The sequence below is a fragment of the Falco rusticolus genome, chromosome 4, assembly GCF_015220075.1.
Source record: "Falco rusticolus isolate bFalRus1 chromosome 4, bFalRus1.pri, whole genome shotgun sequence".
Classification (NCBI taxonomy): domain Eukaryota; kingdom Metazoa; phylum Chordata; class Aves; order Falconiformes; family Falconidae; genus Falco; species Falco rusticolus.
The window spans coordinates 47,780,003-47,804,693 of record NC_051190.1 but is presented as its reverse complement, the minus strand read 5'-3'; the positions used below and the strand labels follow the sequence as shown (position 1 = coordinate 47,804,693).

Genomic DNA, 24,691 nt, shown 5'->3' with positions numbered 1-24,691 from the left:
TCATCCCTGCTCAGACACTGATGTCACGGTGAAGGAGGAGGTGTGGGGCAAAGGGGCTTCCTGCACCCCCTCTGTTGCCTCTTCTGCCCTTCGCAGAGACCTGACGAGCTCATTTCATTTTAGAGCAAATCCGCACAGCTCTTGACCAGTTATGAATGCATTCGATGTGGTGGTTTCTGCCCCTACCAGCCTGATCTCTTGTCACGGTGCTGAGTGGCCCAAGCTCCAGCCAGTCATGGGACTGAGGTCTGTAACTGGACCATGGTAACCTGCATGTAACTGGACCCAGGACCTGAGGGCAGGATCATGGCTACTCCTTGTCCTGCTTAGCTCTGCCAAGCTGAGGCCTGTCCCCAGCACAATTCCTCCATCGCTCTGAACAATGATGAGACAACCCGGACCTTGAATGCAATTGGGATGCTGCTGCCAGGTGGGTCCAGCACGACCACTGCGCTGTACCTGGACGGACGGCTGGCGAGCTCTAGCTCAGGGCTGCAAAGCCAAAGGTGACATGGGAGAGTGTTTCCCTGACAGATGTGATCACCTTTGCTGTCCTTGCCCAGACGGATGTGTTCAGCTGGTGCTTGGTCTGTAGCATCAGGCTCCTGAAGACCCCATGGTGGTGTGTCCTCCCAGCCTGGTCCATAGGCAGGATGTCCCCTTGCCTTTAAACAAAGACTGACAGTGTTCCTGGCTTGCCATCCCACCAGGCTCACCCATGGCTAAAAGCTCAGGGTAAGAAGAAGGTCCTGAAAGATGCTGCAAGCTGTGATTTGTTAAACCAAGGGCTGGCTGAGACAGTACCTGTCCTGCAGTGCTCCCTTCTCCCTCTCCAGTTCCAGACCCTGTCAGACCCTCGCCCCAGGAGAGGGGGCAGAAGATACCCTTGGCTATGTTCTCCTGGCTAACCAAACCGCTGAGGCTGTGAGGAAGGGCCCAGGCCTGAGCTCTCGCAGCAGTTCTCTGCTATCAGATGCTTTCTACGAGCTGAACAAGCAGGGCTGGGACCTGCAAGCAGCCAGCCAGGGCATTGCACCAGGGCAGCGGAGCCTGTGCAGGTATCAGCTCTGGGTATCGGCTCGTGCAGAGGATGCTCCGTCTCTCTTGCTGGCTCCCTCCAACACGGGCAGTGTTACCCACCCCCACTGCAGTGCCTGGTGGCGTGAAGCCACAGGAACATCCAGCTTCCAGAATGCTCCGGGCTTTCAATTAGCTGCACCTCCGCAAGGAGATGGCTCAGCTCAACGTATCTAAAATCTCCCGTGGTGACAGATCGTGATTTGACAGGAGAAGCACAGCTGGCAGAAAGAAGACATCTCTTCGCTTCCTGTAACTTCCTGAGAGCTTCATAATAGCGCCAGCACTCGTAAAGGTCTGTGGTTCTTGCAATCATGCAGAAAAATAATCTCCCCGGCTGACGCTGATGTGTTGCTACCTCGGGGTAAGGAGGCAGCAGCTGTGTTTCAGCACACAGACATTGCACAACTGTGGAGGATGGGAAGAGCTGATGTATGCTGGATCCAACTGAAAGAGGAACTTTGGGTCAGCAGAATATTGTTGTCAGTGCTGGGACGTGGCCAGGTTGCTATGGGGACACCGATGCCTTTAGGTTTCTGATCGTGCAAGGAATCAGGATGCTTTTTCACCTGATTTCCCTGAGAAATCCTGTTTCCGTGATCCTCTTTTCCAGCCGCCAGCTCTGCTCCCCACTCCGATCACATCTCAGCCCGGTGGCAGTGTCCAACCACATCTGAGGGAAGGGTGGAGGGCTCCAAGACACGAGGCACCTACAACAAGCCCGTGCAATGCCTGGCCTGAGTGCCGTGTTCATCTCCAGCAGGTATTTGGTGCTGACAGCTGCTAGGCAGCGCATTGCGGCTCAGCCGGCAGCAGGACGGCACTCACCTGTGTAGCCCCAGATCAGCCAGCACCCACTGCCACCCGCACCTGCGCAAAGGGACAGTGCCAGTGTGGAGGTGATGGTCCAGCTGGAGCAGAGACCAGCCTTCAGAGCTCTGCTTTGCCCAGCGGACTTGGGCTTAGCAGACAACATCCAAATTCCTGTCTTTAAAATCAGGTCAAGAGCCCAGCCCTGCCTGCATGAGGGTTGGTGGATAAATACTTCAGGGGCTGGAAGGGTTTTGATTCCCAGGCCTTGGGAACCCAGTTGGGTGGGTCTGGTGGATCCAGGGATGAAATCTGGAGGAAAGAACTGCAGCCAGCCCAGTGAGCCAGCGGGTTTGGGCCAAGAGCTGAGGCAGCAGGAAACCCACCTGCACCCCCAGCTCAAGCATCTGCCTCCCCTCGTACTTGTGGCAGGAGCAGATGAAGTCTGGCCAGGGCTGCCATAGCAGTAGGGGCTCTGGGGAGAGGGGGAATTGCACAGAGAAAAGCAAAATACATCCCCAGAACTAACCAGTGCCGAAAATAATCAGTGACTAATTTTATGTCTTTATGATTGCCTTTTAACTGCAAGTTATTAAAGATGGGGAGAAAGAAGATTATGTCCTGGTGGGAGGATAAATGAGCGTTGCCATAGAAGCAAGGGGATGCTGCAGCACAACTCAGTCCATCTGGATCACAAACCATGAAGCCACGGCAGAGCCTTGGGGGCAGCCGGCACACTGCGGACGGAGGCGCACCCATGTGAATCTGAGGCAAGCTGACAGCCTGGGAAGTCAGAGAAGACAGATTTGTGTTGTCAAGCCAAAGCCAGGGAGTCAATATTTAGCCCAGGCATGGAGCACAGCCTGTGTGCAGCCGGGCCCGTGTCCATCACGCGGCTTGACTGGCCTCCTGAGCTCTTCCTCCAGTGGCTTTCTCTCTGCCTGGTCTCACAGCCAGATTGTGTTTACCCCCCTCCCCCGAGCTAACCCCATCCCAGAGACGCTTTTATCAGTCTCAGGGCAAGGGAGAAGCCAGGATTTGAGGGGTTCAAATGATTAGGAAAGAATTTGCCTCTGGGAATCTCTTTCCTCCATCTGCCTGGGATAAATTGTCTGATGGAGATGGAGGCTTTGCAGCTCGGTGGAGAACTGCTCAGAGCTAAACATGTAGAGGCAAAAATGCTCATGGTCCCTCCACAGAGCAGGAATTGGGTGTTGAAAGGTCCTGGAAAGGGTGAGGAGGGACAAAATAGGAGTTTTGCCTGAGCTCTGTGTGTGCAGACGTTGCCTGTTCAGCCTCTGGTTCTTTCCTGGGAGGACCAGCTCGCCCACGGGAGGCAGGAGCAAGCTTGCGAACCTGAAAGCACCATGGGAAACATGATTAACTGGGAGAAGAAGAGATTTTTATTCGACCTATTTATGATTCTCTGCTTTCATTACGTCCCTATAAAGTAAACGTGCCTTGCCAGTTAACAGCTCTGACCTTACTGGAGCGGGACTAAAACTGAGAAAACTACCCTTGGCCTGTGTGCCCGCAGCCGTGGCGTGCTGGGGGGCTGTGTTTACAGCTCCATCCCTTCCTCCATCTGCATTCAGCTTCTGCAGCACTTTATTTATACCACAGCAGGGTTTGCGGCGTGCTCAGTCCTGTCTCTGCCAAAGAGGGGAAATCCCTGCCCTGGAAAGCAGACGACTGTTCCTGAGTTCATTTGCTGGATAGCCCTAAAGCAGGCCCACGACCCAGTCTTGCTGGGTGTCCGGAGCCCTGGATGAAAGGCTGAGTCCCCTCCGGGCTGCCAGTGCCCAGTTTATTCTTCCTTTAGATGTTGCAGTCAGAGACCTTTCAGACCTCTGCTAAAGAAAAATGTCAGACACGAAGCGGCACAGTTTCAGGGTTCTTTTGTTAAACTTGAAGCCTTTCAGAAGTGGCTCTCTGTAAGAGAGATGTCCTCAAAGCAGGATGCCTCCAAGATGTGCTGGGCTGGTACCAGCCACAGCTGCAGCACGTCCCCTGGGACAGGCGCTTCTGCTCGAGGCTGTACCTGCCCATGCTGAGCTGGGCGCTCTGGATAACCTTGCACAGGCAGGTCCAGAGCCCAGTGCTCATTTTCAGCTCCCCAAATGAGAGATGCTTCATCTCCTGGCTACCTCCTGTGAGCAGAAAGCTGCAGTGAGGACCACATCCCTCCACGCCTCCCCAAGATGTGGCTGTGGCAGCGCTCCTGGGGACCTGGCTGCAGGAGCAGGTACCATGGGGAAATCAAAGGGCTCGGAGGGCAAAGGATCTACTCTAAACACTGGCAAAAAATGGTTTTCACTGGGGTTGTTTAAGCACTGATGGTCCTGCGGGATTGCTCCTCCTCAGCCCTGCATCACCTTCTTAACCATGCTTGCTCAGCCCCTCTGCATCCCTGGCCTTCGTGTCCATCCCCCAGCTAGGTCACAGACCCCAGCTTGGGGACCAAACGTCCCCTTCTCCCCAATTTGTGCTCATGGGGCGGGGGGGATCTCAGAGGGACAAGCCATGTCCATAGCTGCATCCCCTTGTGCCCGCCCTGCTAGGGCAGCCCCTGCTTTCGGTGCCTGGGGCTAAACTGCCTTTTCTGGGGCTGGAGCACGGGTGCTCTGGCCCCTGGTGATTGGGTGCTATTTTGCTCCGGCACGGTTCGGCAGCTGTTGCTGTATATTACCCCGGAGAGCTGGAGCCAGCTGGGGGGCTGGAGGCAAGGCAGCGGTGGTCGAGCCCCAGGTATGACTTTCTGTGGCTTTTAACCCTTTCAGCTGGATGCGGGGCAGCCCACGGGCACAGCCCCTGAGGCAGCACTCAGCTCGCTGCTGGGCAGCCCTGGATCAGGGGCCACGGGGCCTGTCCCAGCGCTGCCATGCGAGCATGCACAGGGAGAGCCGGGCAGGCAAGGGGACTATTTTTGGAAGTTTCTTCGATGTGAGTCAGCGGTAGAGGCGATCTCAGGAGCTTGTGCAGGAAAAATCCCAGCGGCAGCACAGCAGAACCGTTTATTTGTTGGGTGTCTGCAATTTTGCGTGTTTAAGAGAGGATCTAGTGTGTGGAGCATGCATCTGAGGGAGCACAGGCAATGCCAGGGAGGGGATGGATGGGTCAAGTGGTTGTACGGGAGCTCTCCTGTGCCAGAGACGGTGTGAATTAAGAGCTGGAGCTTGGGGCTGTGGGTTACCAGCCCTGCTGTAGGCAAAATGTCCCTGGCATCGGTGGCCATCCCTGCCCTGCTTGGCCTGGACAGTGGCTGTGTGCTTGGTACGTCGGTGCCTGAGCTGGTCTGATGGGAACGGGCCCCAGGAAGCCCGTTCTGCAGGTGACACAACCCATCCTGGCTGGGAATGAGGGTCCCGCATGGGCTGTAGAGCCCTGAAATGCATCTGCCTCTTGCTGTGGCACAGACCCCCATCTCCCATCTTGAGGGGAGCAGACCCAGACCCAGAGCTGGTCAGCTCTGGGACCGAATCAACGCCCTGGGGCGCTTGGCACTGGGAGGATGGCTGCCTGCCTGGTCGCGGTGTGGCTGTCACAGAGCCCTGCAGCCAGCCTGGCAAAGCCTGGCAGTGCTCCCAGGGGCTGGAGGCAGTTTGGGCTCCTCCGTCCAGGTGACCCCCAAGGGATGGAGGTGTGGGAACAGCCCAGCACCCCACGATGGGGAGCTGAGCTCAGCCGAGGACTGGGGACCACAGCGAGGATGTGGTGGGATGGCCGTGTGCTGCAGGACACTGCCACCCAGCACCGGTGCTGCTGCCTGCCAACCGCCCAGCGCTTTTTTTTATCCCTCTTGGTTTAGTGAGAGTCCCTCGAAGAGACATGGCAGCAGGTCCCTGTGAGGCATCGGAGAAAGACTTGGGATCCCCCGAGGCCACCGACGAGCTGCCCGGGTGGGCGGGGAGCACTCAGAGGCAGCCGAGGAAGGACAGGAGAAAAGGTACCTTGTCCTCTCCGTGAGCCGGCAGCCAGGAGGTGCCGGCTGTGGCTGTGGCCATGCCAGCACTGCTGCCGTGGTGCTTGAGGCCCCACAGGAGAGGGCACAGCATGGCAGGGATGGGTCTTGGTGGCACCGTGAAGTCACAGGGCAACGAGGGGCCACCCCGTGGGGGCATCAGCCATGGCCAGGGTAAAGAAGAACAGAGGCTCGCGCTCTCCTCCATCTTCCTTGCGCTCATCTTTGCTCAAAAAAGCCATGAATAGCTGTGTAGCTTAAAAGCACAAGAAGCACTTGGGGGGAAAATGCTTTAAGGAAAATTTCTCAATCATTGTGCTTTCCTTGGGGTTGGGAACCCCCCTGGCCAACTGCGAGTCCTGGAGCAGCTCCTTCACTTCCCAGCAGAGAAAGGACCATACTCACCATCACTGAAACAAAATCGAAGACTTTTTTATTTCCTCTTGAATGCAAGGACCTTTCAGACCACAGTTCCCTGGCCAAAAGGTTTCCTCTTACTTATTTGTTTTGCTTCGACTATTATGTCTTAGATGTCATCCTTGGAATTGCTATTTTTTCTCAGCGTTCATTCTGCCACTGGGTGAAAGTAAACTAAATCCAGCTCAAAGGGGGCAAAAATTCCTTCTTCTGGTGAGGGCTTGCAAGGATGTGGTATCCAGATCCCAGCAGTGCGAGGGCTGCGCTCAGAGGGGCTGAGAGGGCTGAGGCCACGTGCTATTGAGACCTTGGTGCATCCTCACCCCCGTAACAAACCCCCAGACCCAGGGGCAAAGAAACCCCCAGGGAGCCCGAGGAGCCCGGCATGCTCCCCAGCCTTTCATTGCATCGAACTGCTTCAGGGCCTTGGGGACTCTCCGATTTTCTCTCCCATTTCACATCTGGGAAAAGCCCTGAGAGTCATCCCTGAGCTTCACACTTCTCTGGGGTGGCTTGAGGTCTTCTTTGAGGTCTGGTTGCTCCACAGTACCCAGAACTCATCTGGCTCTCTAGGCTATGGCATGAGCTGCCTCCAGCCTTCCAGCCTCCAACGCCGCATTTTCGGGGTGTCTGTGTGCACCCTGGGCTATTTGTCCCCCCATGCGCCTTGGCAGAGAAGTCACCATCCCCCTCAGCTGCAGACCCCCAGGATACCTGGGATGGTGCCGTTTTGGGTCTCAGCAGCCCCAGGCCTGCACATGCTCCTGTTACACCCCAGCCTTGCCAGCTGCTGCCGCGATGGCCGGGGGGCTTTTTGCTTGTCGTCTGAAACCTCTTTCCACAGGTGACCCGGCCACACTAAGGGGGAAACGTGGCCATGATGTCCCCGCTTTGCAGGCTGGTGGGTGGCAGCAGGAAGGCTACGTGCCCCCAGCCCCTGGCAATTCCCACCTCCCTGAATTCGCCACCTAATGCACTGCACTGTGCTTGTCTTTAACAGATGCCAACACGCCGGTGAGCAGCGACGGGGAGAGTAGCAGAGCCCATGTAAGTGTGCAGCAGCCCAGCACTGGGGGTGCATGGGGGGTCCCTGGGGGTGGGGGCTGTCCCACAGCAGTATTCAGCCCAGGAGGGCTCTGTGGGGTGTTGCAGCACGTCCACCCTGGGGGAGCTGAGGGCCGCATCCTTCAGCTGTTGCTGTCACTGATCCGTGCAGGTGGGCAGCTCTCCCTTGTGGCACCAATCCGGTGGCACTGACACAAGCCAGCAGCCAGCCCAGCCACCAAAGCCCCAGTCCCCAGCAGCACCGAGCCCAGACCCCCAACATGTCGTGTGCCCCATCTCCTCCCGGTGCTCTGACCCTGCCGGTGAGCTGCCCTGGGTCCAACCTGCTGCCCTCCTGGATGCGTGAAGCCGTGCTCATCTGGGCTGGGGATGAATCCAGCCCCGAGGGCTGTGCTGGGGTGGGCTTGCTTAAGTGCAAGCTGGGGGTCAGCAGCTGCCAGCCCACCCATAGGGGCTGCACCCCAGCGCCCGTGCTGCACGGAGCCAGCTAGTGGCTCCATCCATCTTAGCAGACAAAAAAAACCTCAAAAAACCCAACATGTTTTTAAGGCTGCTGATGCAGATACTGGGCTAGATGCTCGAGGAGCTGCTGAGGAGCCCGGTTAGTGTTGATCAAGGCCAGTGGCGGCATCGGCTCAGCCCTGGGGGACCCAAGGAGTGTGAGCACAAGCACAGGGACTGGGTCCCTCCACAGCTATGCTGAGCATCCCTTGTTCTGGGAGGGGGCCCAGATGTGCACCATGCCGCCCACCCCACCCAGCCACACTGCTTGCTTTCCCCGTGGGGCCACGTGATGCTCTTACACCCCCAGCCATGCTTGCGCCCCCTCCCTGCAGGGGCTAGAGGAGGCAGGGACCCGGCTTGACATCCCTGAGCAGGATCCGGACGAGCCTGAGCTGAGCATGCCAGAGCCAGCACCGCTCAGCGTGGACAAGAAAGCAGCAGAGAAGAAGCGGGCAGAGAAGGTGGGAGCCAAAGGCAGCACTACCGGGCCTCCAGGTAGGCATGCAGGAAAGCCCTTCCCTGCCCCAGAATGGCCAGACTGGCCCCAGGTGGCCACAGAGGCATAGACCCTGTCCTGCATCCCCGGCCAGCCCAGGAGGCATGACGGAACGAGCTCTGCTCTCCACAGTCCCCTGGGAGCTCAGCAACATGGCGATGGGGCTTCTCAGCCACCTGCCAAATGCCACTCCTCCTCTTCCTCCTCCTCTCTGCCCTGGGTGGGGGGCAGCAGAGCTGGGAGCATGGGCAGAGGTTTTCTCCACTCGAGCCTCAGGATGCCCTAACGCCATGGTGGCCTGAACACCTCGGACTCAGCCCACGTGACAATCTTTTCCCCATCCCTGTAGTGCAAACACCTTCCTCTCCGCTGCTGGGAGCGCGGCAGGCAGCTCCTACCCCTGCCCATGCCCTGGGTGGGCAGTGCAGGAAGATGTTAAAAGCCCTTCCCACCCACCCCCAACTCAGAGCCCTTTGCTGCTTCCCAGCTCCCCCGGTAACACTGTTTCCCTTGGGGGTCCTCAGTCCCCAGGAGCCTCCCCGTGCAGAGGAAGGTGGAGCCCCCCAGCCTGGACCCCGCGGAAGAGCCGCTCCTCTGGGAAGGGCTCACCCTCAACAAGTGCATCCTGGTGGCTTCTGTCGTTGCCCTGCTCAGCGTCACCTTCCAGGTGCTCCAAGGTGAGCCGGGAGCCAGTCAGAGGGGGGCAGGGTGGCCAGACCCTGCTGCCACCTCCTGCCCCCTCTCCCTTTCTCTCTTCCAGCACCGTGTTCCAAGGAGGGCATCAGCCGCAGCAGGCAGGACCCTCCACCGCCTCCCCTTCATGGTGGGTTCGGGTGCTCCATGCTGCCCCGACCCCCCTTGATCCAGCTGAGATGGGGCCATGTCCCAGAGTGGGGTGGCCCTGGGGACCCCATGTCTGGGACATCACACCTGAAACAGCCTTGTCCCCTGCTGACAGTGGCCTGTCCCTCTCCCCTCCCAGAGGTGGTCAGCACCGAGGAGGAGGAGGTCCAAGAAGTAGTGACCACCCAGCCTGCCCAGCCGGAGAGCAGCATGTTCAAGGATGATCATGGTGACAATGATGGTGACGATGACGGTGATGATGACGGTGACAATGATGATGACAGTGATGCTGACAGCAACCTGGTATGGGTCTGGGGTAGAGGGAGAAAGGGCATCCTCGGGGCACCTCCTGTCTCCAGGGGGAGGGATGGAGAGGGGTCCTCTTCCCTTGGGCTGTGTCACTGGCACCTGGTCCCTTCCGTCCCCTCCCAGGCAGAGCCCTGGATCTTCAAGAAGTGGTTTGGCCGCTCGGCACCAGAGGATGATGAGGACGAAGAGCCCACAGATGATGTCCCCGACGTGCCACCGGCCACAACACAGGTGAAGAAGAGTCGGGAGAAGAAGCTGGAGAAGAAGGAGGAGAAGGAGAAGGCCCGGGAGGGCCGTGCCACCCAGGCGGAACGGAGCAGCCGGAGGGAGGCACGAGCCAAGGACAGGGTGCTGGGGGACAAGCCCGGCAGAGCCCCCAGGGCCCCCCGAGAACCGGAGCAGCAGCCCCAGAAGAAGCGGGGCCGGGAGGGGAAGGAGAGCCGGCGGGAGCGGGACGAGCCCAGGAAGGAGGGGTGGAAGGGCCGTCCTGGCAGGGCTGACAGCGGCGTGGAGAGCCCGAAGCGGGACTGGCGGCAGCAGAAGGGCAGGAAGCCCTGGGAGCCCGCGGCCGCCCCGGGGAAGGATGGCACCGCCAGACCCCGGGAGGGCAAGAGGCGTGACTGAGGCTGGGGCGACCGAGGGGCTCGATGATGCTGAATCCAGGGGGGTCCAACCCCGCCGCTGCCCCTGGCAAGGACACCCTGCCGCTCGCTGCCAGCTCCCAGAGACATCCCGGGCCGGCAGCACAGGCAGCACGCTGGGATCTCCAAGCAGCGGCAGGGCAGCTCGGGAGCCTGGCACGAGCCTCCCCAGGGACCTTGGGTCCCCCTGGATTAGATGCGCAAAGGCAACCCGAAGGGACCAGGGGAAGGAGCTTCTCTTCACCCGGGCTTCGCACTATTTCTGCATCCCCACCCAAAATCTCTCTTGCAGTTCATTTTCACTTGTGGCCCCCAAGGCATCGGGGTGGCGCAGTGGGCACAGGGATCCCAATGAACAGATTTTGCCTCTGAACTGCGTAGCTCTTCAATTGACTAAATGGTTTTATTCAAAGCAAATCAAGAGAGAAGTAGATTCTGGGATAACAAAGCCAGGCTGCAGCCATCCTCGGAGGGACGTCAGGGAGACGACCACCACCTCGCTGGACCCCGGTGCCATCGCTGCAGGGTGGTGCGAAGCTTGCTGGTAACAAAACAGGGCTGGAGAGCCCATCACCCGGGGATCCCTTCGGGCCTTGCCTTCACAGAGTCGCTTTTAGGAACGAAAAAGCAAGTGCAATATCATGCAGCGCTGTAGCAACTACAGGAGACGTTCACAGCCCCAACAGGTTTAAGTATTTGCTAAATCAATAGAGGTTAAAATAAACTATTTTCATTTTTAATAAGGTATTAAAGTGAATGTTTAAAAAAAGAATAACAAGAAAAGATTTTGTCCCTGGTCCTGTTTGTGTGTTTTCTGGCACCCCCCATCCCCACTGTACAGGGGCTCAGGGCCAACCCAGGTCCCCACGTGGGCTGTGGGGCACAGCTGGCATGTGCCAGGCTCCGGCCGTGCCCCCGGCAGCCCCGCGGGGACACTGCAAAGCCCAAGGGCTGGTCCCAGCACCAAGGGGGCTGCAGCCAGAGCAAGCCCAGGAGCTGCTTCCCGGGGGTTTGGAGCCTGCGGCAGCCCCAGTGGGTTGTGCTGAGGGCTGGGCTGAGCTGGGAAGATGATCTGGGGGCAGCCGGGCTCTCCGTGCTGACGCCAGCGGGGACGCGGAGCAGGTGCTTTGGCAGCCGTTTGCACCCACTCCTATTAATGGTGTGAGCAGCCCAGGAGGTGTAAGGGGATCGCTGCCCTCTCCCTGTCCCCCCAGTCCCCTCGCCCCCCAGCTCTGGCAGCGCCCCAGGAGCGGGGTCAGCGGAGGGCGATGCAGACGGGACCCTGCCAGCCCTTGGCCCCTGGCTCACACAGGGGCAGGTCCCCAGATAAAGGCTGGTCCCTGCAAGAGGATTTGGCCTCTTGTTCTGCTTTTGCAGGTGCAGCTGGGTGGCTGGCAGGGGCTTGGCGAGGGGCCGTGGGCTGGGAAACAGCCAGAGGATGCTGCAAGTCAGGGGGCTTGGCGGAACCAACAGCTGCCCTGCCTAGCCACTACGGGAACAGAAGGAAGGGATGAATAAGCATAGTCCTGACCACATCTGCCAAGCCTTACCCTCCCACGGTGGCCCTGGGGCACCCGTATCCAGCCCAAACCCCGCTGTGGGGTCAGAGTCACGCTGCAGCACAGCCCCACGGGCACCTCGGGCATCAGGAGCAGGTGCAGGGGAATGTGGGGCTGGAGAGCAGCCCCCAGGGAGCAGCACGGCTACAGATGAACCCAGAACCAGAGCAGCGCTAAAGAGACAAACCGTGGGGCAAGGACACGCGGGGAGCACCCGTCTGAGCAAGAAGCACCAGCTCCCAAGCTGCGAGGGCAAACTGGCGGGGGGGGGACGGGATGACGGTGAGTGGGGAGGCGGGTGGTGCCTCTACCGACAGCCACACTCCTCGGCCACCATGTTGGGGAACTTGCGGACCTCCAGCCCCTCTGTGGAGAGGCTGATGATGAGCTGGTCGGAGTAGCGGATGGGCACGCAGCAGGGAGCCCGCTGGAGGGGCGAGCCCCGCTCCTGCATGCCCAGCAGCAGCACCGTGTGCGAGTAGTAGCTGGTGACGCGGGTGGAGAGGGGCAGCTTGCAGGGACCCTCACAGTTGTTGGCCGCGTAGACGGTGGGCATGACGATGAACTTGCGGTCATGCAGGTCGATGGTCAGCTCCTGCAGGCGGCAGTGGGCCTGATGCCGTGCACTCCGGTTCTGCCGCAGCACCTTCCTCCGCTCCTGCCAGCGCGCCCGCACCGTCTGCAATGCCTTCAGCAGCAGCAGCGCGTGCATCTTCCCAGAGCCAGGCGGCCGCTCTCCGGGTTGACCCTCAGCTGGCCCTGGCGGGTAGTAGCAGAAGCTCAGGAGGTGCTGGAAAAGCCCCATGTTGGCTTGGAAAGCTGGCATGTCCCTCAGCTCCTGGATCACCGCATGCAGCTTGCCCATCAGCAGCTGCAGCACGGTCCCCTCCGGCTGCCAGCCCCCCAGGTGCTGCTCCAGCACGGCTCCACTGTCCTGGGGGAAAAGCAGCACCGAGGGCTCCTCCGACTGCACCAGACGCTCCAGCGCTGCCTCCTCGGACAAGTTGAGCAGTTGGTGAGGGAGGGTCTCCATCACCTGGAAGTCCAGCCAGTGGTGGGAGCTGGGCTGGGTGGGCGGCTCGCTGGAGGGGCTCAGGACCTGGCGGATGAACTGGGTCAGGATGCCCAGGAACTGGCTGCTGCCGCCGGGCTCTGGGGACGACGTGTTGGCTGGGCTCGGGGCGGTGGGTGACGGCAGCCACTCGGTCCCGGCCTGGGCTGGGCTGCGGGGAGAACATAGAGTCACGGGGTCCCTGTGTACCCCAGGGGTCCCGCCAGGCCCTGGCCCACGTGCTCCCACCACGGTCCCCTGGCAGAAAGGCTGGGGCTGCTTCTCTCCCGGGCTCCCAGCCCCTGTGTTTTTCCACGGACCTGAGCTGCGGGTACGGAGCTGTGTCCAGCACCCCATCGGCAGAGAGGTAGGAGGAAGGGGCTAAAGCCACCTCCTCTTCCTCCTGCAGGGACTCGGCCAGCAAGAGCAGCACGGGGGTCATCCTGGTGAAGCACTTGTCATCGGAGCCAAACAGGAGCTGCTGGGTCTCCGTGGGGGGCAGGGGGGCACCTGGAGGGGAGTGTAGCCGTGAGGACGCCGGTCTGGGGGGTCCCACACGTCCCCACAGCCCCTCGCTACAGACAGGCTTGAGAGGAACCCAAATGCCCACGGTCGGGCGCAGACCCCCCGCCCCCCCCGGCATCCCTACCTCCCTGGCCGCGGTGCCGGATGGCCAGGGCAGCCTGGAAGCTGAGCTGCTCGCTGCTGCGGGTGACGGACGCTACGGCCGCTCCCAGGACCAGGTACTGGGTGTCCCCGGCCAGGCACAGGCTCTGCACCCAGGGGAGACGCGGGACGCCGGGGGTGCGGGTCAGACATCACCGGGGGGGCACTCAGAGGAACCCCCCCGGCTGGCTCCAGGTCACCCAGTGCCCGGTGGCCCAGGGAGCAGTGAAACGGGAGGGTGGGGACCACCGGGGGTAGGGCGGGCAGGGGGGCTTCACCACCCAGCCCCAGGGCTGCTCCGGGAGCCGCGGGGTGCAGGGGGACCCCCGAGCGGGCAGAGACCCCCGAGCGGGCAGAGACCCCTTAGCGAGCCCGGCCCCCGCCCCGCTTCTCCCGGCAGCGGCTGCTGCCCCCGGCCATGTTGGTGGGCCCGGGGGGGCGGGCAGGACCCCCGGAGCGGGCTGGGCACCCCGGGCTGCCCCCCCTGCCCCTGCCGGGAGCCGGGGACGGGGCAACAGCACCATCTGCAGGGCCAGCGGGAGGGGGCGGGGGGGCACAGGGACGGGGGGGGCACAGGGACCGGGGGTGGCACAGGGAGCGGGGGGCGGGTGGCACAGGGAGCGGGGGGCAGTGGCACAGGGACTGGGAGTAAACAGCAATGGGGACCAGGAGAGGATGGCAAAGGGACTGGGAGAGGGATGGCAAAGGGACTGGGGAGCAGAGCTGTGACACCCCCTCCCGCTGCCCGGCCGCCCCAACACCGCATCCTCCGGCCGCCCACCTGCTCCCGCGCCAGCCCGGTGCCAGCAGCCAGCAGACCCCCGCGGGGGCCGGTGCCCCCCGCCCCACTGCCCCGGTAGAAGAGCAGCAAAGCGGCGCGCAGCTCTCCCAGCCGCCGGCCCACGGCCGCCTGGAACGCCAGCTTGAACCGCAGCAGCACCCGCGCCTCCCACTTCACTGGAAAGGAGCAGAGAGAGGAGGTGAAGGCCCCCCCCCGGCCGCCGTGGCTCCTGTGGGGCCAGGGCGAGGAGGGGGCTTCGGGCCCAGCACCAAGGAGGGGGCTTCAGGCCCAGCACCGCTTCCACGGCGGCCGGAGCACGTGGGCCAGAGCTGACGGGGTAGGGGGACGTGGGGGCCCCTCCCTGGCTCAGGGCGGTGGGCAGGGGGCAAACTCTGCAGCCGTGGCAAGATGGGCACTGCCCCGCTCCCGCAGCCGCTCCGGCAGGTTTTCCTGGGCAGACCCCCACCCACGGAAACGTCTCCTCCCGTGGCAGCTCCTCAGGGACTTGGGGACATCGTGGCCGTCACGCTGCAGCCAGCGGCACCGCCTGGGGAAGGGCCACATCCCCAGCTGCCAGGTACTGGGGGTTTGGCTGAAAATCCAAAATCCGGGAGGGAAGGAAGAGATTCCAAGAACAGACAAACAACTGTGACCTTCCCGCTACGCAGGAGGGCGGATTAAAGCCGGGGGTTTCTCCCTCGATCACGGCACTGACCGAGACAGGGCAGAGGAAGGCGCCTCGCTGGTTTTCGCACGAGGCTGCAGCTGCCCCCACAAGCCCGGGACCCTCCGGCAGCACCAAGCGTGAGTGCGGCACGTGCTCAGCCCACAGCAGCACCCGCCAGCTCTGCTCATCCCATCCTCTCCCGTCTTTTCCCAGTCAGAGCTGGGCCGGGGCCCCAACCCGCGTCATTAAGGCGGAAAGTGAGAAACCCCCATCACGGCAGAGCAGGAGCCACCAAGAACGTGGCAGGCACAGGGCACCCCACAGCACCCAGGCTGGCATCACGGCTAAAGCTTCCTAAACCCGTCCCCACGAAGGCACCGCATTGCACTGCTCATCTCAAAAGGAACCCAACCCCGCAAACATCACCCGGTGTTGAAAACCCTGAACGAGAACAAGCAAGCAGCATCCCCGAGACCTGCGTCCGCCCGCTCCGCTTGGCCTGGCGCAGGGATTCTGTACCGACCTTCCTCCAGGTGCAGCACGAGGAAACGATCCTGCCCCGGCTCCAGCACGTGCGCGTGGATGTGCCTCAGGGGCTGCAGCGCAGCACCTGCCTCCCCCGCCGGGCACAGCCCGAAGGTCCGCAGGTCACTCTCGTCCCAGCTGCTGCGCTGGCTCAACAGCTTGATGAAGTTGCTTTCGTAGTGGGTGAGAACACCCACGACCTCCAGGTGCCTCGGGGCCGGCCCACCCTGGTCCATTCTCACCTTGCACACTGGCCCCTCCAGCCCCCCGAGCAGCCAGGGGTGCAGGATGGAGCCCGGCCAGGGGGTGCCCCCAGCCTCCGCCACCCCCTGCGGGCATTTTGCTCCCGGGTCGGGCTGCGGGGAGAGGGGAGCAGCAGCAGCAGCCACTCTGGCTCTGGCTGCCGAGCTGGGTCGCCCTCCTTCCTGCAAACTCACATTTTCTCTCTTTCCCTCCTCTGCTTCCAGCCCCAGCTCTGCCGGCAGCCCCCGCTCCAGGCGGATCACTGCGGGAGCCCCTTCCCCCCCGCTCCCCTTCCTTGGGAGCGCTGCAGAGGGGAGCACCAGCACCAGGCACGGCACAAGCACCCCGAGAGCCACCTTCATCTTCCCACTCCCGCTGCTCCCAGAGCTGCTCCCACGTCCCAAAGCGCTGGGGCAGAAGGGGAGGACGGCGTCTCCCTTTTAAAAAGCGGTGGCCTTGAGTTGACAATGCACAACACACCTCCCCTGAGCAACTCAAAGGCTGTCATGCTGGAGAGGAGGGAGGGATGTTTCAAAGAAACTTTTTTTTTTTGCTATTTTTGGGTTTGCATCTCGTATTGAAAACGTAAAACAAAGTAAAGCTGTTTCTTACTCGTAGGGATGCACGTCCTTGACTTCAGATGTTTTCTAAAGGAGGATGGACATCGAGGCTTGGATCTTCTTGGGGACCGGCACGTACTATTCCCATCAGCAGTGAAACACCAAGAGGGAAGAATTAGCAGGACTAGGAGGAGGCAGGTAAAGATAACGGACAGAAACTAAGTAAATGTATGGGAAGCATTCTCCTCTCGGCTGGAAAGCATCCCCCTCAGCCGGTACCTCACACGGGCTCCTAGCCCACCCCAAGGCCCAGGCTGTGAAGAACCTCGCGGGTGCAGCAGCCACCTGCGGCTGCAAACACGTAGGAGCTGCCTTTAGCAAGTCTTACAACACTTTGTAAGGGCTTTTCTCTCTGTGAGATGCCAATACTCACGGTAATGCCTGGAACTACCACCTACCTAGCGCCCCATGGAGAAACCTCCCCCGCCACCCAAAGATCTCAGGGGGTTTTTGGCAACGGAGGGCAGGGGGAAACGTACCCACAAAGAATTCCCACTGCATGTTCAGACTTTTCTCTGAGTTTCCAGGACTTTGCAGTTCAGAGCTCAGGATCTGGCTCCAGCACATCATAAACGGACCACAGAGCCGAGCTGGGGAGGGCCACGAGCACCACACCATGGGGCCGGTGAGGCAGACCCCCCTGTCCCACAGCAGCTGTGGCAAAGGGCACACACCGGCACCAGGGAGACCCCCCGCCAGCCCACTCGGCCATCGGGCCAGCTCAGCTGGACCCAAAGCGCTGCCGGCGCGGTGAGGCCAGCGAGGGCTGGACACGCGGTGGGTGGGATCGAGCAGGACCTGTGTCAGGCCAGCAGAAGAGGCCAAGAACTGGATTCCTCCGTCGAAGGGGCAGGCAGCTGCAGGGCTGCAGCCCCCGCGCTCCGTGGAACCAGCCAGGCACTGGCCAAGGGCAAGGCTGGGGCAAGCAGCCCAGCCCCGGCGGTGCTGTGACCCACCGAGCCGCCCCGCATCCCACACAGACACCCAGTGCGGCGAAAGGAATCCTGGAAAGGACAGAGGAGAAATCTCAGAACTTCCGGTTTTTAATGGGAACCAAATGGTATTTTTTTGAAGGAAACGTTTAGTATAAATAAAACCACAGAGAACTAAAAGCTTGCCAAAACTAGTCTCGTAGTGGGAGGATATATACAATAAAAATCAGACAGCAGGTGCTTCATAATAGCACAGACAACATTTAATGAATTGTAGTAACAAACTAGGATTTGGTATCACTGCAGCTTTGGTAATTTCTTTTGACTAAACATCTGGAGATCCCCGACACTGCCACCGACAAAGCACCAGCACCGTCCGTGAGCCCACGTTTGGCATGACCAGCCTAGTGTGCAGCAGGCAGGAGCTAAGCACCTGCTTACCGGGCAAGGATGGGTCTTCAATTGTCAACGAAACCTGATCTGGTGCTTTTCAAGGACTCCTGAGCAGCAGCCCAAACCAATTTCCTCAGGAGAAATGTTTCCAGCTTCCAGCTGCCAACACCTGAGCTACGGCACAGCGCTCCGGCACCGGGAGGGGAAAGGTTTCCAAATGCAGCAGGAGTGACGCCTTCCCAATTGCAACCGTCATTTAGCGGGAAGACAGAAAAAGCTGAATTTAGAAAATTCTGCTCGCCCCCCATTCTGCCCGCCGCTGCGGGTATGGGTGATGCAGTAACAGAATCCTTTCCACATCTCTATGACAAGTCTCCCCAGCCCTGAATGAACAGCTTAATCAAGGATTTCAGTTGAATAGCAACTGATTAACTGGTAATTTATGGGCTACACATCAAGCAGCCTAAGAAGGGGCAGCAAGTGAAGCCAACGCAGCTGAGCGGAGCTCGATGTCGCTGCTCAGTCAGGAGGAAGCGAGGCGCCCAGAGACTTCCAATCCTTTGCCTCCTCTTTGGAGCATTTCCAAAATGTAACCGGACGGGGAATGTTTTATCTATCCAAGGGCTAAAGAAAGTGAACACAGGGCACCATTTCTAACCAAAACATGGGAAAACATAGAGAAAGGAAAATCAAAAACCTTTTAATGAACCTACAGGGTTTAGTCAGATTCACAGGCATACAAACCAGAAATAATTCTCTGAATCAGTCGTGATCTGCATATAAAAAGATACGAGCTAGAGGAGTCCAGCAGGACTGAGTCCAGGAGGGGCTTCAGTTGGAGGGAGGCGGAGGGGGGATAGTGCCTGGTCCCTCGGTGGGGAGAGGTGGCCTCATCATGGGTGGCAAAGGAGCCGGGGGGGGCACACCAGGCGCTGGTGGCAACTGAGGTGGCACCGGGGGTGGCGGCACTGGTCCAGAGGGAGGCATGGGAGGCAGGGTCATGCCTCCTGGAGGAGGTGGCGGCATGGAGTCTGGCAGAGGTGGCCTGGGGGGCAAGCCGTTCATCAGTGGAGGCGGAGGTGGCCGCTTCACTGTTGGGGGCCCTGGAGGGAGGTTTGGGGGAGCTGGTGGCTTCTCCATCTTGAAGTGGAATTGAAGGAAGAACTGGGGAGGGGAGAAAAGCAAAGAGAAGGGAACAATTAATCCTCAGGACCACTCTGTGCCACCACAGGACAGCTGCGCTCTGCCTCCCACAACACAGCTTGGATCTCCCCCGGCCCGTTACCTTCACTGGTGCTGCCTGCCTTCCCACCCCGCAGCACTCACAACTCAGACCAGTCCTGCCCAGGATTTTAACTCCTCCAGAACCTCTTTAAGCACCAAGCTATCTGCGATGGGGTCAGTACCCCCACTGCATTCGTCCCCTGCTCTCACACACGCTACCCAGTGAGTTCCACGCCGCCGGCTCACCACAGACAGCTGCGTGCAGGAAACACGCAGCGAGGAGCCACAGAGAGGGCACGGTGTCACACACTTATGCACCGTTCTGCTGCTGCTGACAGCGACCCGGCATGCTGTCCTCCCACCTAAATCCTCACAAAGATCACACACAGGAAGATCTTTCTGTCAGGAGGAGCCCCTGCACATTTGCACTGAAGGGATGAGGATTTTAGCATCAAAGGCAGCATGGATGTCACTGGCATGTGCTGATCTTCCCGCACTGCCTTTCCCCGCGAGCTGCTCTGTCCTCATGCTCCCTCTTTCACCCTTCAGGAAGGTATCACTGTGCTTCAGCTACCTGCTTGGTTTCCCTGTTCCAGTGGGTCCAAAACTTTCCTTCTGCTTTGTCGATTTCTCTGCTTGGCACCTGCAACATCAGAGGATAAGGAGCTATTATTAGCACCCCCAGATTAGCTCAATGGCCCTTTTGAGCACCACGGCCCGCAAGATAAGCACAGTTATTCCAGGCCCTTGTGAGATGCGCTCGTCTCGGATGTTATTAGATAGAGATGGGGGCAGGAAAGAATTAAGTTACTTCCCTATCGGTCAAGGACAAGTGTGCTGGCAAAAACCCCTCTCTTAACATCTGCACAAAGGCTGAGGAGCAAAGCCCAGAAGGTTCCTTTCTGTGCCAGACAGCGAGAATTCAGCGGCTCCCCAGAGCTCAGCACACAGCCTAGTTTTCATGCCAGAGTCTCCACTGATTCTCAGCAGGGTTTAATGACTTCCAGTCATGTCTTCTCAACACCCCTTTTCCACTCCATTAACCCCCTAGAGGCTAGAATCCAAGTCTCTAATAACGTTCAATGGGAATTAAGTGTCTTGGAAAACAATGGATCTTGCCCAAATCCCAAACCTTACCTTGAAAGCTATGGTTTCGTAGGGCTCTGCTGCCATCAAAAGGTACTGCCAGCGTCTGTCGGGGGGCTCAATCCGTTGCTCGTAGGCTGACATAAACCGGTGACGAGGCATGATACTTTCTGCGATCTCCGGATAATCAATCTGTTGGGGTGTGATTACAGCATTGAGGAGAACATCCCCTTCTTGTTCCCCCTTTGTACAAAACAACCCCCTTGACTACGAAGCGTATTGAGAGAGCAGCTCCGAACAGAAAACTCAGGGCCACCAAAGCAAACAGCTTGACAACTATGGTCATGGATTTGCTTGACACCTTCAGCAGCAGAGGACTAGGAAGGTAAAGGCTTTTTTTAATTAGTTCTTTCTTTCATGGATCCTGCAAAGAGCTGCTCATTTAGCAGCACTTTCACTTGGATAACCCAGACACCAAGAATTTTCACAGTGCCCTTACCTGGAAGAGAAGGCTCTGCTGGCCTGTTTCTGGATCTCTCTGTTTGGTCACTGTGAAGAAAATAAAGCTCAGTACATCACACAGCAGCGTTAGAGCAACATTATTTCTGCCCTAGGAAACACACAATGCTTCCAGCAATGCCACATTACAAGATTTTTCTCCCATCTATCAAACAAAATGCCACATTGTCTGTAACCAGAGCTACTACTGTGTTCAGTTTTGGGCCCCTCACTTCCAGAAGGATGTTTTGGTGCTGCAGCATGTCCAGAGATGGGCAGCGGGGCTGGGGAAGGGGCTGGGGCACCAGTCTGATGGGGAGTGGCTGAGGGCACTGGGGGTGCTCAGCCTGGAGAAAAGAAGACTCAGGGGAGACCTTCTCACTCTCTGCAGCTCCCTGAAAGGAGGCTGTGGGCAAGTGGGGGCCAGCCTCTTCTCCCAGGTAACAAGTGACAGGCCATGAGGAAATGGCCTCATGTTGCAGCAGGGGAGGTTTAGGTTTCATATTAGGAATAATTCCTTAACTGGAAAGGTTATCAAGCATCGGAACACACTGCTCAGGGAGGTGGCTGAGTCACCATCCTCAGAGGTATTTAAAAGACATGTAGATGTGGTGCTCAGGGACATGGTTTCAAGGTGGGCTTGGCAGTGTTGGCTTTACCATTGGACTTGATGATCTTAAAGGTCTTTTCCAACCTAAACAACTCTACAATTCTAAAGATCCCTGTGGAAATTCAGCTGCTGCGGGGCAAAGACACCGTGCACTGCAGAGACCACAGCTGTGAGATAAAGAAGGCAAGTTTTGTACTGAAGGCCATAACAAAACAACAGGGGGTTCGGAGAAAAAACTTGAGCTATACACATGATGAGTGATTTATGAGCATTAGTGAAAGATGGTACGGCACAATAAAAGGAGAAGAGAGACTGAAACAGCAGCATCTCCTGCGTGACTTCTAATAAGAGCTGAAAGACTGAGACATACCAATCTATTATTAAAATGGTTCTCATTCGACTGTCAGCAATAAAGAGATGTTTCATGGGTAATTTAAACAATAAAGGACATCAGGAGATAAGCCCGTATCTTATCCATGGAGAGATCTGCTAAAAAGACTAATTAATAATTCACATCCACAGCACTGCACTTCAGGCAAGCTCCAGCAGGCGTTAGGCATCTCCTGTGGCAGACAGCCCCAACGTACCTTTGTAACCCGGTCGTCCAATTTTCACAAACTTCTTCACTTCCACTTTGACTTTTTCTGGTGCGGGCTGGGCAGGGGCTTCCTTAGCTTCCTTGGCAGCTCGACGGGCCCTGCAGATTCATTTGAAATGTACCAAATTGGAAAGGTTCGGTTAGCTGCGTTTGTTTCTAACGAATACACCAGCAGCAGTTTGAATCCCTTACCACAGAATATTCAGGGCCTCACAGAAAGCAGGCCAGGAAAACCTGCTGTTTGTCTTCCACAAGCACCACTACAGGCCGGTTCTACCCATGCCTTCCCCCCCACTACAGGCTGTCATCTCAATTATCTTATCCACCCCCAAGCTGACCTTAATGCCTGTCTCCACAAATGGATTTGAAAAGATTTCTTGAAATAAAAAAGAAAAAACCCACAAACCAGTCACCTAAACCAACACAAACTGGATTTCTTCACATAAAACTTACAGACTTCTTCCCACCTGTATTCACAAAACCAGATCCTTCTCACTAGACAATCTGCTTTTAAGATTCTTCCTCCCCTTTCCTTCAGAAATCCCACAACTGGCTTTGAACTTGAGCTCCAACTGGAGCTTGCCAGCACCATTTTTTGGAGCAGACCTAGGCTGTACCCACTGGCTAGTGCCAGGCTGTTTACCAGGCAACATACACAGTGCAAGAACATTCTAGCACAGTGTGCTGCTCTGTAATGGAGTTCAAGATCTACAGATGAACACAACCGTAACTGTCAAGTGCTTTGGTAATGGAGAACAAAGCTGGAGTGGAGAACGACTTACAAATTGGTCTGATGCTTCTTCCCCTGGGTATGTGCTAAGTAACTTCCCTGAAATAAAAAGCAAGGCAGAAGAAAGTTAAGTGGATACAGGACTGTTCCTGCACTGAAAGATTCTTGTCACAGAGGAGAGACTATATCACCCACTGACAAAGGTATTTTAATCCTGAGCAGAGAGGAATCTTACTCAAAATTTGCAGGTTGCTTTCAACTGCTGAACTGTCATAAACTGACAGGTGTAACGCAGACAAGCCACCACCCACTCACCATCCCCTCGGCACTCGGGCATCAGGCACTTCCCAGGTTCCTGCACTTGAAGCTACTATTACTCTAAAATCACTGCCACCGAGCTCGACGGACAGCAGTCCAACTCACCTCGTTGTTGTGCAGTGTGAGGCAAAGCTTGCATTCATAAGAGCCCAAGTGATTTTTCATAAAATAAGGGTCCTACAAAGAGAAATATTTTAAAGAGTTACCAAAAAAAAATACATGGCAAACCAGCAGAATAATCAAAATACTGCCAAATTCTTCCTGCAGCAGCAGGACAGAACTCATTGATTTAAATGAACAGTACAACACTGCTTTAGGTCTATGAAGATAGAAAGAAACAACAGGAGCTTTGTTAACTGGTGACAGCACACCCGACTGCAGCGTAGGGACAGCAAGATACCCGCCATGCTCCAGAAGACCAAAAAATAACATAGTAACAGCTACTTGAACACCCAAGGGCTGGCACCTCCCCAGTAAGCCCCGCCAGAAATGTTTCTCATTGAACTCCCACACTACCAGCAACAGAAGCATTTCATCCCAAGCCACAGCTCTTCGCTAAATCTCCCACCCTCCAAGCCGTTTCACCCAGGCAAAGCTCTAAACCCACCCCCACAGCAGCCTGCAGGACGGGAGCCCCGTGTCTTTTCTTCCTTCGGCACACAGAGGCCAAGGCTCACCTTGTTGATGTCGATGGTTTCCAAAGCCAGCTGCCGGAGCCGCTCCCTGCGGTCTCGGTTACTTTCCGAGGCAGAGGCTACGCCTCCGCTTCCAGTTTTACCTCCAGGACGATGTTGAAAATCCATGATGGGGCCTTCTGTGGTTCAGCTGCTCACAGAGAAAGGCAGAGCCTGGAAAAATGAGGAAAAGCAACATCAGTGATGACTAACGCTTTTCCTAACCTGGAGCTCCCAGCGCTGAGAGCCACCAGCAAGGACAGGAGACGAGCACAGCAAACGCCACGCAGCACCATCTCAAATGGTGCAAGTCTTGTACGCCCTGACTTGTAAGTCGAGTAGGTAAGTCGAGTAGAAGTAAAAGGATCCAAAATAAGCCCCCAGAGACCTTCCCATCTCCTCAGGCGCTGCTTCTAGGCAGAGCTCCGCTCCTCTGCCAGCTCAGCTGGGCCCCAGTGAGGCTCAGCAGCCCCACAGCGACTCCCCCCCAACCCCTCTCAAACAGGAGCCTCCAGCCCTCCACCTCCACCCCAGAACTTGCTGTGGGCCAAAGCCCACCTCCATCACCACGGCTTGGTGCTGCCCTCCCACCCAATGCCCCCCCCAGGCCCTAGAGCCACCCCCATGCAGCCTCAGACCCTTTGCAAGGGTCAGAGGCTCCCCAGCCCCCCCCTCACAAATGGGATACACAAATGGATACAAATCCCCCATCAAGGATCAAGAAAGGCCAGAGACCCCCAGCCCCTCAGCAGGAGCAACAGCCACATTCAAACGCCCCCAACAAGGGCCAAAGCCCCCACCAAACACCCTCATACCCCCAGCAAGGGCCAGCCCTCTCAAACACCCCCCAGCAAGGGCCAAAGCCCCCCCCAAAAAAACACCCCCAGCCCCTCAGCAAGGGCCAAAGCCCTCCCCCCCAAACACCCCCAGATCCCCAGCAAGGGCCAAAGCCCCTCTCAAACGCCCCCCAGCAAGGGCCAACCCCCCCCCCCCCAAAAAAAAAACCCCAGCCCCTCAGCAAGGGCCAAAGCCCCTCCCCAAACACTCCTCAACACCTCAGCAGGGGTCAACACCCCCAAACCATTCCCAGCCCCTCAGCAAGGATCAGCCCCCCAAACACCCCGCCAGCCTCCCAGTAGGGGCCGAAGTCCCCCCCCCGCCGCCCCAAGCCCTTATCAAGGGCCAAAGCCCCCCAAACGCTCCCCAAGCGCCCCTCAGCGAGGCTCGCCGCCCCCTCACCCCTCAGGGGCAGCCAAACGCCCCCCCAGCCCCCGACAAGGCCCTCGGGGCCCCCTCCCCCCCCCCGAGCCGTACCTCCGCGCACCTCCCCGCTCCCCGCTCCCGCGCCGCGCGTGCGCGCTGCCCCCTCCGGCGCACTGCTTCCGGGGCGCGC

General features: G+C 58.4%; 3 protein-coding genes across 9 annotated transcripts in view; 1 reads left to right on the top strand and 2 right to left on the bottom strand.

Annotated features, from left to right (window-relative positions):
* The window catches only part of LOC119146603 (submandibular gland secretory Glx-rich protein CA-like), a 34,535-nt gene extending 23,223 nt beyond the window's left edge, over nt 1-11,312 (top strand). For 2 of the 7 annotated variants that reach the window (XM_037384549.1, XM_037384552.1), the window contains 6 exons: nt 7,266-7,312; nt 8,209-8,329; nt 8,855-9,007; nt 9,091-9,153; nt 9,289-9,476; nt 9,606-11,312. In XM_037384549.1, the coding sequence (XP_037240446.1) occupies nt 8,233-8,329; nt 8,855-9,007; nt 9,091-9,153; nt 9,289-9,476; nt 9,606-10,106 (1,002 nt within the window). In that variant the 5' untranslated portion in view covers nt 7,266-7,312; nt 8,209-8,232 and the 3' untranslated portion in view covers nt 10,107-11,312. Of the gene's footprint in view, nt 1-7,265; nt 7,313-8,141; nt 8,330-8,854; nt 9,008-9,090; nt 9,154-9,288; nt 9,477-9,605 lie in introns of all 7 variants that reach the window. The other 5 variants (XM_037384547.1, XM_037384550.1, XM_037384548.1 and 2 more) reach the window with 3 other exon arrangements.
* On the bottom strand, nt 11,308-17,213 carry AMH (anti-Mullerian hormone). Its single transcript, XM_037384631.1, has 7 exons — nt 16,715-17,213; nt 16,228-16,359; nt 15,371-16,052; nt 14,181-14,356; nt 13,383-13,506; nt 13,054-13,243; nt 11,308-12,905 (listed from the first exon to the last, which is right to left on the bottom strand). Exons 3-7 carry the CDS (start codon nt 15,975-15,977, stop codon nt 11,990-11,992), a joined length of 2,013 nt encoding a protein of 670 aa, XP_037240528.1. The 5' UTR covers nt 15,978-16,052; nt 16,228-16,359; nt 16,715-17,213; the 3' UTR covers nt 11,308-11,989.
* Nucleotides 17,214-18,239: 1,026 nt separating this feature from the next.
* Nucleotides 18,240-24,663, bottom strand: SF3A2 (splicing factor 3a subunit 2). The gene is made up of 9 exons (XM_037384562.1): nt 24,613-24,663; nt 23,302-23,472; nt 22,730-22,801; nt 22,359-22,405; nt 21,566-21,675; nt 20,370-20,419; nt 19,922-20,062; nt 19,359-19,427; nt 18,240-18,724 (listed from the first exon to the last, which is right to left on the bottom strand). The coding sequence occupies exons 2-9, from the start codon at nt 23,425-23,427 to the stop codon at nt 18,392-18,394; spliced, it is 948 nt and encodes a 315-aa protein (XP_037240459.1). The 5' UTR covers nt 23,428-23,472; nt 24,613-24,663; the 3' UTR covers nt 18,240-18,391.
* Nucleotides 24,664-24,691: the final 28 nt, after the last annotated feature.

Bases quoted from the DNA above. Each gene is read 5' to 3' on its own strand.
- SF3A2 (XM_037384562.1), bottom strand. From the start codon at position 23,427: ATGGATTTTCAACATCGTCCTGGAGGTAAAACTGGAAGCGGAGGCGTA. The intron at 20,420-21,565 runs GTACGTTGGGGC...TTTTCTTCACAG, and splicing joins TGGACGACCGGGTTACAAAG to TGACCAAACAGAGAGATCCA. The intron at 18,725-19,358 runs GTAGCTGAAGCA...TCCCCTCCCCAG, and splicing joins GGAACAGGGAAACCAAGCAG to TTCTTCCTTCAATTCCACTT.
- AMH (XM_037384631.1), bottom strand. From the start codon at position 15,977: ATGAAGGTGGCTCTCGGGGTGCTTGTGCCGTGCCTGGTGCTGGTGCTC. The intron at 14,357-15,370 runs GTCGGTACAGAA...GCTCCTTTCCAG, and splicing joins CGTGCTGCACCTGGAGGAAG to TGAAGTGGGAGGCGCGGGTG. The intron at 12,906-13,053 runs GTCCGTGGAAAA...TTCTCCCCGCAG, and splicing joins GCTCCGTACCCGCAGCTCAG to CCCAGCCCAGGCCGGGACCG.